At 36.2% G+C, this 13,613-nt stretch overlaps 1 protein-coding gene and 1 non-coding gene across 3 annotated transcripts; both read left to right on the forward strand.

The window, feature by feature from the left end:
• Positions 1-463: 463 nt before the first annotated feature.
• On the forward strand, positions 464-543 carry LOC124897477. Its single transcript, XR_007054195.1, has one exon. It is a non-coding gene; the product is annotated as a small nucleolar RNA R38 (small nucleolar RNA).
• Positions 544-3,294: 2,751 nt separating this feature from the next.
• On the forward strand, positions 3,295-12,772 carry LOC107864542. Of its 2 annotated transcripts, XM_047408993.1 has the most exons (16): positions 3,362-3,809; positions 5,181-5,339; positions 5,437-5,553; positions 5,844-5,928; positions 6,464-6,572; positions 6,670-6,737; positions 6,817-6,942; positions 7,042-7,093; positions 7,163-7,970; positions 8,262-8,456; positions 8,591-8,651; positions 9,541-9,654; positions 10,373-10,486; positions 10,598-10,684; positions 11,699-11,766; positions 12,229-12,772. In XM_047408993.1, the coding sequence occupies exons 1-15, from the start codon at positions 3,679-3,681 to the stop codon at positions 11,723-11,725; spliced, it is 2,253 nt and encodes a 750-aa protein (XP_047264949.1). In that variant the 5' UTR covers positions 3,362-3,678; the 3' UTR covers positions 11,726-11,766; positions 12,229-12,772. The 2 variants fall into 2 exon arrangements, with proteins under 2 accessions (XP_016566428.1, XP_047264949.1); XM_016710942.2 differs by having other exon boundaries at positions 3,295-3,809; positions 7,042-7,970.
• Positions 12,773-13,613: the final 841 nt, after the last annotated feature.

The following is a 13,613-nucleotide window of genomic DNA, read 5'->3' on the forward strand; positions in this document are numbered from 1 at the left end:
AAACTGAAAATTCCAACTCCAATTCCAAGTTGCTAATTCCAATCCATCTTCTTCTTCTTCTCCAAATTCATAAACCCCCAAACTAAAAATTCCAATTCCAATTCCAAGTTGTTAATTCCAACCCATCTTCTTCTTCTTCTTCTTCTTCTTCTTCTTCCACCAACTTCACTTCCAATTCCAAGTTGCTAATGAATTTCCAACGATTAACAATGGCCGAAATTCCTCCTCCTTCTTCTTCTTCCCCCAATTCAATTCAATCATCGAACGTAATTATCGACCCCGTCGGAGCTGCAAATCAAGCTTAATTTTCTCATGTTTTTGAGTTGCCACAATAGTTTCATGTTTTTGAGTATTATGATCCTCATCTGAATAAGAAGATCTGATGCTTCTTCCCTATTTCTTCCATTGCTTTAATTTAATAGTCTTTTTTTTTAAAAAAAAAAAAAAAAATTAAAACTAGACTTGCTATGGATGATGAGATAAGCAATTCATAATTATCCCTATCTGATACATTATGATGAATGCTTGTGATCTGACATGACATTATCACATCCCTACATTATAATGGTTTTGGTGCAAACTCTGCTGTGATGAATTTGCAAGTTCATAAACCCCGTCGGAGCTGTAGATCTTCCTATTCATGGCAACTTAAAAAATGCGTGCAAAAGTTTTCAAAGTTCATAATTTTTTCGTTTTTTCCTTCTAATCGACTGATATAAAGAGGAATTGATCTTGTGTTAGTTGAAGCATCAAGGAGGTTTTGAATATTGAAGAAAAAGAAAAAAATTGACCACATAACAATGGAGATTTTGGATATTGAAGAAAAAGAAAAAAAATTAAATTAAAAAGAAAAAATAAAAATAATAGATTTATTATTTTTTTCGTATTATGCTGACGTGGCGCTGACGTGGCAGGCGCGTGTAATACACCACATCACATGCAAGTGGTATAATGCTTTACAGGGTGTAAAAAGTATCATTTTTTTTTATAGTTTAGGTGTGTAATAGGTCACTAGTATAATTTAGGTGTGGCTTGAACTTTTCTTGTATAATTTGGGGTGGAAACGATGCATTTTCCCTTAGAAAAATATATTAACTTTTGAAACGTCAAATTTAATATTTCAAGTTCAAAGTCAAAATAATGAATCAATTTGATAAAAAAAGTAATAATTTGGATAATCTTTAGATATTATTACAATTCTTATTTAGAATCAATTTATTTGAATAAATATAGGATAAGACTGCATACAATAAATCCTTGTAGTTCAATTTTTTTTTCGGGCTCCACTTGTAACGAAAGCTTTAACACATCAAATTATCCTTTTTAGCGATCAAACAATGCCGACTTAAATATCAATTTTTTTAAAGCTCTAATTTAAGGTACAAAATTATGATAATGAATGATAAGAAAGCAAAGTAGAATCACCAACATGGGTTGTGGTGCAGTAGATGGGGCTGCTCCACCCTTAACCAGAGGTCGAGAGTTCGACCCTGGGTGTGGAGAAAAACTCTGTTGGGAGCGCTACCACCTTAATGGGCCCTGCAACGCGTGATCCGAATTAGTCGGGGCTTTTGGATGGGAAACCAAAAAAAAAAGTTGAATCTCATTAAAGAGCACACTCACGCTCTCAATAGCACAATTGATTCGTTATCTGAAATTTCATCTTATTAAAAGTTTGATTTTTCATAGCAACATAAGTTTTCATCTTGTTGATGAAGGTTTGATTTTTTACTTTAGTACACACCTTCTCCTCACTCCAGTTTAACAATTCTTGAACTTTCATTTTATAGCCGAGAGTTTGATTTCTCACAACAACATAACTTTCACCTTGTCAATAAAGATCTAACTTTCCATTTGGCACATACATTTTTCTTGTGTGCCAGTTTAATGGTTGGACCTCTATTTTATTTATGGAGAACACTATTTATCATACCAACATCAACTTTCATCTTGTTGCTGAGGGTTCAATTTGCCACTTGGCAAACACCTTTTCCTCATACGTCAGTTTAACAATTATTTAACTTCCATTTTGCTGTTGGAGAATTCGATTTCTCATAACATTCATCGTGTCGATAAAGGTTTGATTTTTCACTTGGCACACACATTTTTTCGTGCATCAGTTGAACAATTGGACATTCATTTTTTTACTGGGGAATTCGATTTATCATACCAACAACAACATTCATTTTATTGTTGAGGGTTCGATTTTCCACTTGGTACACACCTATTGCTCATACGTCAGTTTAACAATTGTTTGACTTCCATTTTATTGTTTGAGAATTCGATTTCTCATACCAACATCAACTTTCACCTTGTTGTTGAAGGTTCGATTTACCACTTCGTACACACCTTTTTCTCATGCGCCAACTTAACAATTCTTGGACTTTTCATATGTGTTGCTAAAAAATGATGTCGCATTTATATTGGATTCTTAAAAAATATACTATTTTGAGGGAATCCAAATTTAACAATCGTTGAACTTTCATTTTATTGTTGAAAGTTCGATTTCTCATAACAACATAACTTTCATTTTGTCGATAAAGGTTCGATTTTCCACTTATGCGCCAGTTTAATAATTGGACTTCCATTTTATTTAGGGAGCATTTGATTTATCATACAAACATCAATTTTCATCTTGTTGTTGAGGGTTCGATTTACCGCTTGACACACACCTTTTCCTCACATACCAGTTTAATAATTATTTCACTTTCATTTTATTGTTGGAGAATTCGATTTCTCATACTAACATCAACTTTCATCTCGTTGTTGAGGGTTCGATTCACCACTTCGTACGCACCTTCTCCTTATCGACTTAACAATTCTTGAACTTTCCATCTGTGTTGCTTGAACTCTTCAAAAATAAAGTTGTACCCATGTTGGATTCTTCAAAAATATACTATTTTTGAAAAATTCAGCACACACCCGTCGATATTTTTGAAGAATCGAGGAAACATAGGTTCCTACTCCACCAAGGTCATATCTGTCGTTCATAAACTTTCATCTTATTGTTGAGGGTTCGATTTACCACCCGATACACGCCTTTTCCTCATACGCCAGTTTAACAATTATTCGACTTCTATTTTATTGTTGGAGAATTCGATTTCTCACACCATCATCTACTTTCATCTTGTTGTTGAGGGTTCAATTTATCACTTTGTACACACCTTCTCCTCACGCTCCAGCTTAACAATTCTCAAACCTTCCATCTGTGTTGCTCGAACTCTTCAATAATGATGCCGTACCTATGTTGGATTCTTTAAAAATATACTATTTTCAGATAATTCAGCACACACGCATTGACATTTTTGAAGAATCGGAGGAAACATAGGTCTCCGTTCCACCAAGGTCTTATCTGTCATTCAAGACATCATCAAAGTAAACAACATTGCTGTCCTAATGCCGGAAAAACCAAACCTCAAAATCTTCCAAAATTCTCAAAATACACCTTCCTGTCCTCTTCATTCTTCTTCTCATTTTCCCCTAAAAATTTCCCCTTCTTCCCGTTTTGCCCTTCAGTAAGATCTCTGAATTCCCCCCTTCCCTCTTCATTTTCCGGTGTAAATTTCCTCCAAATTCAAGGGCATTTTCGGTATAATTCAATAAAATCGCCGGAAAATTCTTTCGGAAATGGCAGAAATTATTGGGGCATGAGAGGAAATTCTCCGTTGGGATAGAATTATGAGGGCAGCTATTTGGCCGGAGAATTCAACCAGTGATTTATCATCCACGTCAAATTCAATTCACCTGCCGCCGCCTCTGCCGCCTCTGCCGCGGAATTCGATTGAGCAAAACCCTAATTGCAAAAACAGGTATTAGAATTGATTGTCAAACCCTAAAGATTGAATTTTTATTGATTTTGATTGTGCTCATTTAAAGATCTGAATTTTAGTTTGTTTTTGAGTTTTTGGGATGTTGAAGTTTGAAACTTTGATGGGTTTTGTATTGGTCTTAGTTAAGAGAATCAATTAAAATTCAATCTTTAGTTTGTTTGAATTCAATATTTAGCTGAGGGTCTATTGGAAATGATGTCTTTATCTCTACAAGGTAAGGGTAAGGTTTGCTCTAACTCCTAAGACCCCACTTGTGCGATTACATTGGATATGTTATTGTTGTTGTTGTAAATTACACAATATTAGCTGAGGATCCGTTGGAAACAACCCCTCTATTTGTACGGTGTAGAGCTAGGGCCTTCATACACTCTACCCTCCCCAGACTCCACTGGTGGGATTACAATTGGTATGTTGTTGTCGTTGTTGTACTATATTACATAATATTAGCTGAGGGTCTATTGGAAACAACCTCGCTATGCTTGCGTACACCCTACCCTCCCCAAACTCCACTTGTGTGGGATTACAATGGGTATTTTGTTGTAGTTTACATAATATTAGCTGAGGCATAGGGTCTATTGGAAGCAACCTCTCTATGCTTGTGCACTCCCTACCCTCCCTAGACCTCTGAGATTACACTGGGTATGATGTTGTTGTTATTGTTGTATTAAACAATATTGTAAACTCAAAAGGGACAGACCACTGGTTGAAATATTGTCTGGTGAACCAATTCTGGTATTTAAGTGGAAGGGTCGAGAAGTAGTTATTAGCCCCCGGGTTTGAAGCGGGTCGAGAGGTAGTTATTAGCCCCCGGGTTTGAAGCTGAAGAACAATTGATTTCTTGGTTAATTGTGACTATTATGTAGCTAAATATGTTTTTTTATCTATTTTGTTTGCATACCTACTGTTAGCTTAAAAGGGTTCACTCTGATATGGATAATGTATGCTTATGATACGATTGCTATTAGAATAGGTCTTTGGATTAAAAAATCGAAGTTTCAGCTTCAATTGGGTTGGATTTAGTTTGAAATTATTTTCTCAAAGATGGGAGATTTATCAGTTTTTAATTGTTTAGTGCTGTATTTTATTGTATTACAATTGCGGAATAGCATAGTGGAAAGGACCATGAACTTCCAGCCTTGAGTAGGTTATGGTGTGGGGTGGGATTGGATGTTGATCTTTACCATATAAAAAGTTAATTTTTGTAATATATACGGTTAAGATTAGCATTGTGAGTGTTTTCTCATTTCGTATCAAAGATGAACTGTTGTGCGTATGTACAAAGGTGCAAAACTTGTAAATTAATCACACAAATTTTTTTTGGTTGCTGACGTGGTTTATTTTCTTTGCCAGCTGTGGTAACGTCTTTCAGCTGTTAACGAGGAGGGAGATATCACCTCGAACTAAACGTAGTTCTAAGAAGTTTTGGGGTGAGAAATCTAAATGCTCTGTTCATTCACATGAGTTAAAAAGCCAAGTAGCAAGAGACCCGAGACGGGGTCTTATATCATGGTAGTTACATTTTGTCTGATTTTGTCTTTCCCATAAAGCTAATATAGTTGCAAATCTTCATTGTTGCTTCTGACTTCGTTACATTTTGATTTATCAGGGTAGAGGCAGAATCAATAAGACATTTTTCAGCTAAGTATTGTCCACTATTGCCTCCACCTAGGTCTACTATTGCTGCAGCATTCAGCCCTGATGGGAAGACACTTGCTTCTACTCAGTCAGTCCCTCTCTCTCTGAATACATAGGCCTGTACAATCTATCATGTTATGCATTGTAGTGTCTTGCTGCTTAGATATGAACTTGTTTATCTACTATGATCTTTGAGTCTCATTTCTAAATCGTCAGTGACTATAGTCATATCTTTAAAAAAGAAGAAAGAATAGAATCCTTTGTAATTATTTGCGAATTGAGAATGAAGACAAATATTCCACTTTTATTGTGCTGTGCATTTTTTTTTCCTTTTGCTTGTATCAAATACATTGACATATTCTGTTAACATGGTGGCAGTGGAGATCACACGGTGAAGATAATTGATTGCCAAAGTGGGAAGTGCTTAAAGGTGTTAAGTGGACATCGCAGGACTCCTTGGGTGGTAAGACTGTTTTGAGATCTTTAGTCATCTGAAATAGTTGTGCTACATTCTTGGATGATATCATTATCCCCTTGGAGATATATTTTCAATCAACTAGCTAATATTGATACTGATTGGAAATACTGTGAGTTTTAGTTGATACAATGTTTAGAAGGCATATAGTTGGCTCTGAAAAATGTCGAACATTGTATTCCTTTAACATTGTGTTCGATGCATGTGCTTTTTAAGATGGCTAAACTATCTGATTTCGTTTAAATATTAATGCAGATAAATGCTCGGTATCTATTAAAAAAGAGTAGAAAAATTCTTGATGTTTGCTCACATGTCTAAGACTTTCAATTCATTTGAACCCCACCTTAATGGAAGAGGATTGCAACTTATGAGGCTTTTCTCTATTGTCTCTAGTTTTTTATTGTTTGAAGAGTCTGGTGGTTTCTTATTTCATACATGTCTTAGCTGTGTTGATATTGCTTCTTTCGCTTTTGAATATCACTTTCCTCCATTGCTATTTAACATTGTGGTTGAACTTTTGCAGGTTCGTTTCCATCCACTGTACTCTGAGATACTTGCTAGTGGAAGTTTGGACCATGAAGTTCGTCTATGGGATGCAAAAACTGCCGAGTGTATAGGATCACGTGATTTTTGTAATAACCTGTAACATCTTACTGGTTGAACAATAAACATTACTCTCTACTATTTTGTTTTGTTATTAATACATATGGTGGGAATTTTTTCCTGCAGATCGTCCTATTGCATCCATTGCCTTCCATGCCCAAGGGGAAGTTCTCGCTGTTGCTTCAGGCCACAAGGTAAGAAATCCGGAATTCAATACATTGTGGTTTGTTCATTGCAAGTTGGTTGTAATGATGATGTTTCAATATATGATAGCTGTATATGTGGCACTACAACACAAGAGGGGATGCATCTTCACCAGCTATCGTACTAAAGACAAGGCGTTCACTTCGTGCCGTGCATTTCCACCCGCATGGCGCTCCATTTCTTTTAACAGCTGAGGTGTCACTCCTTTTTTTTTAATTATTTAAAAAATCTGGTGTGATGTTTTTAATTATAACTTATGAATGCTGTAGATCTTATCAACCCTGTTGTTTTTAGGTCAATGATCTGGACTCATCAGATTCTTCAATGACGCTTGCAACTTCTCCGGGTAACTTGCGGTACCCTCCTCCTACAGTGTATTTGACAGATGCTCACTCCACTTATCGATCTGCTTCAGCAAATGAATTGCCTATCATGTCTCTACCTTTCATGATCTGGCCACCAAATGCTAGAGGTGATCCTAGAGTGCCTTTGCAGCAGAGCAATACAGACATGGGTTCTGACAGTACACAGAACAGAGTAGACTCTTCTGCATCTGTCCGACTTCTCACTTACTCAACTCCTTCTGGCCAGTATGAACTTCTATTGTCCCCTATTGAGCCAACTCTATCTCCTGCACAAGAAGCTCAGGCTGGTTCGTCGATTAGGGATACTGAGAATGCATCATCTAACCCTGTAGTTGATCCTATGGAGACTGATGGGCCGGCTGAGGAGAGAAACAATCAGTTTTATCCTTTCAGTGACCCTGCATACTGGGAATTACCTTTCTTGCAAGGATGGTTGATTGGCCAAAGCCAAGCAGGCCGAAGGTCAATTCATTCTGAGCATAGTGGTGTCACGAACAATGTATCGGCTTATGGTGAAGTAGATCATCCTGCTGCAGCTCCGTCAGTCATTTCAAACAGTAATCATCCAAGGTCTGGAAGATCTGGTTCTCGACATCGTTCTTCACGCTCTAGAGCGATCCCTGTTCCTGGATCTGTTGATAGTGCTGCTCCGGTTAATGTTGTGCATGATGAAAGTGATTCTCAAGCTTTTATGAGTCGGTTCCAGTCAGAGATAGCTAGTTCCCTGACTGCAGCAGCGGCTTCTGAATTGCCATGTACTGTGAAACTCAGAGTATGGCCTTATGATGTTAAGGCTCCATGTGCGCCGCTTGATGCTGAAAAATGTCGCTTAATGATACCGCATGCTGTGCTTTGTAGGTGAGATAATTTCTGCTGTTCCAAAGCTTTGGCTTGAAGTTTTCATATGCCTTAAAGGACAACCGGCTAGTTAACTCTCTCTCATGCTGTACTGGCTGCTTGATTTCATTTTCTCTTAGGGTAGTTGATGTCTATCCTCTTACCATTGTTTGACAACTCTTAATTGTTATGTTAGTGTACAACCAGATAGCATGTGCAATTAACCATCCTTAATGCTTACATGTTATACATTGTCTATTTCAGTGAAATTAACCGTCCTTAATGCTTACATGATAACATTGTCTGTTTCAGTGAAATGGGCGCCCACTTTTCACCATGTGGGAGATTTTTAGCAGCTTGTGTTGCATGTATTATGCCTAACATGGAAGCTGATCCTGGTCACCATGGACAATTTCGTCATGATGCTGCAACTTCACCTACCAGACATCCAATTGCAGCCCATCGGGTTATGTATGAGCTACGGATATATTCCTTGGAGGAGGCGACGTAAATACCAAATCTTATGGCTTGGTTTTGTTTTCTCTCTGATTATTCTTTCTTTTTATTTTTTTACTTTGTTCTTTGTCTCTTTTCGTGACTTTCTTTGGTGCTCACTTTGGAACTCTATTACCCTGTTGCAGCTTTGGTTCGGTGCTTGCATCTCGAGCAATTAGGGCTGCTCATTGTTTGACTTCAATTCAGGTTAATACTTCCTCCGTCTCTGCACAGCTTGATTTGTAATCCTAAACTATGTTTTTCGGTAGTAACTTTGCAGTTTGTGGTTATCTGGGAGAATGAACTCTAGATGGTTTTCTTGTTGTAACATTGTCGTCTCAAACCTTTGAGGAAGTAAGAATAAATATGAATTGTTAGATGAGAAAAAAAAAATGAAGAGTAAGCTCTCGGACTGTGGTAGATCGATGTGTTCTTTTTTCTTCAATTAGGAAGAGACATATTTCAAGTTCTTGATTTTGGGATTCATTCTTTATTCAAAATTAGAGGGTCAGAATGCAAGTTCATATATAAGTCGTAGTGTCTTAAGTGCTAGTGCAATGTCGTCGTTTTGCAACCTGTTAAATGCATGCTATGCTAAGCATTGATTTTGCTGAGTCACTGATAGAATCTTTATATTAGTTGCCAAAACGGTCATAAATATGCTGGTAATTGAAAATGTAGCAATTGCTTTGCAAGAAATTTACAGAGCTTTGAATCAGCAAGCATCTGGTAAATTGTGATTCTTGTCGTTTGTTTGAGTGATTAGTAGCGAATACCTATTACAGGCTTCCTGATATCGGTGTAGAACATGTTTGTTAGTCATATTCCCATTAAGTTCTTACATTCATTTGCCCGACTTTACTACTTTCTCGTATCACCATCCATTTATTAGATGCCAATACCTTGAAGATAGCACCATAAATTGTTCTCAAGATTGGATGATAGTATGGAATTCCCTTTTGACTTAATAAAGGGAATGCTTGGCAAAGTTGTGTATTTGTCAGCAAAAACTGTTCATTTATTTTCGAAACGACCATGATTTCTGGCTTTCTGATATGAGAAGCTAATTGGGGCTCCAAATCTATTGACGATGCAGTTCTCTCCAACTTCTGAGCATCTTTTACTTGCCTATGGGCGTCGGCACGGTTCACTTCTGAAAAGTATTGTGATCGATGGAGATACAACTGTACCTGTTTACACGATTCTTGAGGTGAGTACCTGATTATATTCTGGCTGCTTATGGAATTTCAGTTTTCAATTTTCACCACCAGCAAGACTGCATCATGGTAGCACGCTTCTTATTTTAGGACATCGTAAAAATGGTTGACATAATAATATGACTTATGGACGTTTCAAGAGTTTGGTTTTAAACCTGATAAGGTGTTTATCTGTCACATTTCGTATAAGTTCTTCAATATAGTTCATCTACTCTTCCAAATATGCAAGGGAGTTTAACTTCTTAACCTCCGAGACAACCAATCTTTTTTTTGACACTTGGTTCCAGAGGTTTAGTTAAGAACAGAGGGTTAACCATATAAGTCTTTCTGACCCATGTTGCATCGCCCATGTTTCACTTTGACATGCCCTTGAAGGTTTGATAATTGCTATGTCACGAGAATATGTTGTATGCTATTTTTAGATTAGGAGAATTTAAATTTCATTTCACAACTTTGAAGAATTTACCATTGCTTCATGCCGCTATGCCTTTCCTCTCTTTATGTAGAAATCTCAAGTTGTCATTTTCTTCTTCGTGTCTGTCATTGCTCATTTAATATGCTGGTTGATCTAACTTAATCTGCTGGACCAGTCAAATAGTATCACATAATGGGATTCTATAGATTAATTTCAATTTTCAATTGCACTGCAACCTAAGTCGGTGTGTATTTTTGTTGTCTCTAATTTGTTCAGTTTGTGTGTCTTTGAATCAGGTCTATAGAGTTTCAGATATGGAACTTGTGAGAGTTCTTCCCAGTGCAGAGGATGAGGTTAACGTCGCTTGCTTCCATCCTTTGGTTGGTGGCGGCCTAGTATATGGAACCAAGGTAGTACTGCAGACATTGTATGAGTTTCTTATTTCTTGGTTTCAACTATAAAACTGTTTATTACTTCAGAAGTATTTCATCTTTTTTTTTTTAAAACCTTAATTTGTGCAGGAAGGAAAATTGAGGATCCTCCAATTTGATAAATCTAATGGTTTGGACTGTACTGTATCCAATTTCCCTGATGAAGACATGCTCGAGGTAGTCTAAAGCTTGAAATCAAAGTTTATCTTATTTTGGTCGGACTGTTACTGGTCATTACTTTAGTAGAAGCAACCACTTGATCCTAATGTACCTATTGGTTTTCTTGGGGGTTGGGGATGGGGGATGAATGGATGGTGGGGACATTCAGGAGTGTAGGCTGTCTTTTCATAATGTAGATTAGACTGAGTCTGTTTTGGAAAGGAAAAGAAGGCTCAGAGTTCTGTTTTGGAGATGAAAGACTCAGAATAGTTTTTCTTAATCTAGTTTTGAGGATTTTAAATATTCCTCTTTGGGAGAATCTAAAAAGATCAACAGCTAAGAAGAAAATGCGAATGAAGCAAATTATCAGTAATTCGGGAGCCAAATTCGTTTGGAATTTAGACGTGGTTGCTTTGTTTAAATTTGGTCCTTTCGGAGTTGTAACATAGTGCACTCAAGGGGAAAAAAGAAAACATTGTACCGGCTGTTGCTGATAGTGACATTAACAGCCTAGGGGGAAAAAAGAAAAAGTAATATTGTAATGCCAACTGTGAAATAAATGTTCATCCATGATCATCTTCTGCTGTCGACACAGTTGATCTGGTAACTTTTTTTAGCTTGGTTAAATGCAGCATTTGTATGTCAGAACACTGGTACAAGAGAGACACATCTAGTAAACTTGGCGGATCTCATACACTTGTAACAACCGTTAAAGGTTACAGAGAGTAAATGAAATGGGGGAGAAGAGTAGTATAGAAATTGAGCTAGCTTCATATGAATTAAGTGCAGAAAAGGGAAAGTATTTAGGATATGGACACTCCAGTCACTTGACAAGTACCTACTCCGTCTAGTGACGTGATTGCACCTTTGGGAACCAAAGCCACAGTCATCATGTTTATGTCATTACTTTTATGTCAACTAGAACTATAATCTTTAACAAAAAAATTGTGTCCATGATTGGTGCCATGGGGCTTTTGGCGTGGGATATTTATTTCTATTACTGACATCATTATGTGCAAATGTATAATGCAGGTCCCAACATATGCTTTAGAAGGTTAGAAACTGTTGAAGATAGCAGATGGTTGTAGTTGTAAAACTTGGTAATGATCTCTTTTCTTTTCCATGTTACTGTCAATTGTTGACATATTGATATTTCTGGCTTCTTTCCCATGTATTTTACATCCATGCATATGAGTTGAAAATCTGCTTCTTAAACCGATTTTGGATGTGACCCCTTACTGGATTGGAGGTGTTTGACTAATATTTAGAGATACGTTCTTTAATCTGCTTGATATGAGGAAGCATTTCACACTATTGTACATTTTTGTGTCTATTGTATTTTCAAACCATGAACCAATTTGTGTTTTGATGTAACCCTGAAACTTGCCAAAACAACTACATCTATAATAGAAAAAACAACAAAGAACTGTTTGCCGGTTTGGGGTAGAGTACCAAACTGATGGAACCACTCTTTCATGAGAGTAGGATTACAACCTTAATATTGTTCTTTTGGGACTCCTCCGAGACATTTTATTCTTCGTCTGACACATCCTCGTTTTCAGGGGTGTTGTGAAAATATACGTATCTGGACAATGACTGGTGGCTTCGAAGTTGTGTGTGTTGCCGATGGTTGCTGTATAGTTGGTTGAATGTATGCTGGTGGTGGCAAAGATAGATCTTATACTTTCGTTCGTGTACTGAGGCTAGCCATGCCATCACATACTGACTGATCTTTTTTCATGTGCAAAATCTGTTGTGCTTAAAACCACTAAGGTGACTTCAGGAGAGCTGTGGTGTTCTCCATCTAGAGAAAATATACTGACTCCGACAGAGGAAGTGTCGTCGGAATGTTGTCGAGGGGCAAAGAAGTTTGCTGTTTTCGCTATATTTTCATGTGACTTCAAATGTACATTCAGAAATCGAAATAGACTAGTTGATTTTCTTTCAACTGAAGGGGTGCAAAAGGAAAAAAAAGGCTGGTCACAAACGTTCAAGTGTCATATTATTCAACTCTTTATACTTCTTTTCAAATGGTTTCTGTTTTATTAGAAATGTTAATGTGTATTGATAATCTTTTTTAACTTATAAATGAATTGATTTGGACAAGATTATCTAGTAGATATTCTTTAATCCCATAGATGTGATTTTTAACACCTCAACTCAATGAAAATCATATAAATAAAAGCCTCTAACCATTGATCGTACTTTAAGTGAAAGTGAAGTACCTAATGTATATTCGTTCATGCTGAAAAGGAGCAAGAAAAAAACTTGTTTTAAAATTGCTCCTAAAATTAAAATTAAAGATAAAATTTTCTCAATTACGTGAGGTGAAAGTTATTGTACTACATCTCAATTCATTCTGACACGTTTTATTTTAGTAAATCTAAAACGAAAGATATATTTTTATATTTAGTAATAATTTAACTTTTTCTTAAACGTTATGTCCAATGAAATGGTGTTTAAAATATGTGTCGTCATTTGATTGGACACAAAATTTAAGAAATAAATGATGACTTTGTAAAGTTTATAAAATTGTCCCTCTTAAAGATACTCTCTCCGTCTTAAATTATACGTTCTAAATTTTCTAATTTGATTTCTTATTTTACTTGTTTTTTTTTACTAATCAAGAAGAGATAATTTTTTTTCTTTATGTTTTACCCTTTGTATTAATTATTTTTTCTTAAAATTAAAATGTGAACACTATTTAATAGAGATACTATGATAAATTAAGCATGTTATTAATTATTTTTCTTAATTAATATATCATCTCAATTTGGGATGAAGAAAGTGAATCCACTAGAGACGAATAAAAAGAAATGACGACACATAAAATAGAATAAAGGAAGTAATAATTTAACTTTTTGTTAAACTCCCTGTCTATACGGTGTTACACGTTGCTATGGAAGTGTTTAAAACATATGTAAAAATGTAGAGTTATAAAAAAAGA

This window comes from Capsicum annuum, chromosome 3 (assembly GCF_002878395.1).
Source record: "Capsicum annuum cultivar UCD-10X-F1 chromosome 3, UCD10Xv1.1, whole genome shotgun sequence".
NCBI lineage: Eukaryota > Viridiplantae > Streptophyta > Magnoliopsida > Solanales > Solanaceae > Capsicum > Capsicum annuum.

Bases quoted from the DNA above. Each gene is read 5' to 3' on its own strand.
- LOC107864542 (XM_016710942.2), top strand. From the start codon at position 3,679: ATGAGGGCAGCTATTTGGCCGGAGAATTCAACCAGTGATTTATCATCC. The intron at 7,971-8,261 runs GTGAGATAATTT...TGTCTGTTTCAG, and splicing joins CCGCATGCTGTGCTTTGTAG to TGAAATGGGCGCCCACTTTT. The intron at 10,487-10,597 runs GTAGTACTGCAG...TAATTTGTGCAG, and splicing joins GCCTAGTATATGGAACCAAG to GAAGGAAAATTGAGGATCCT.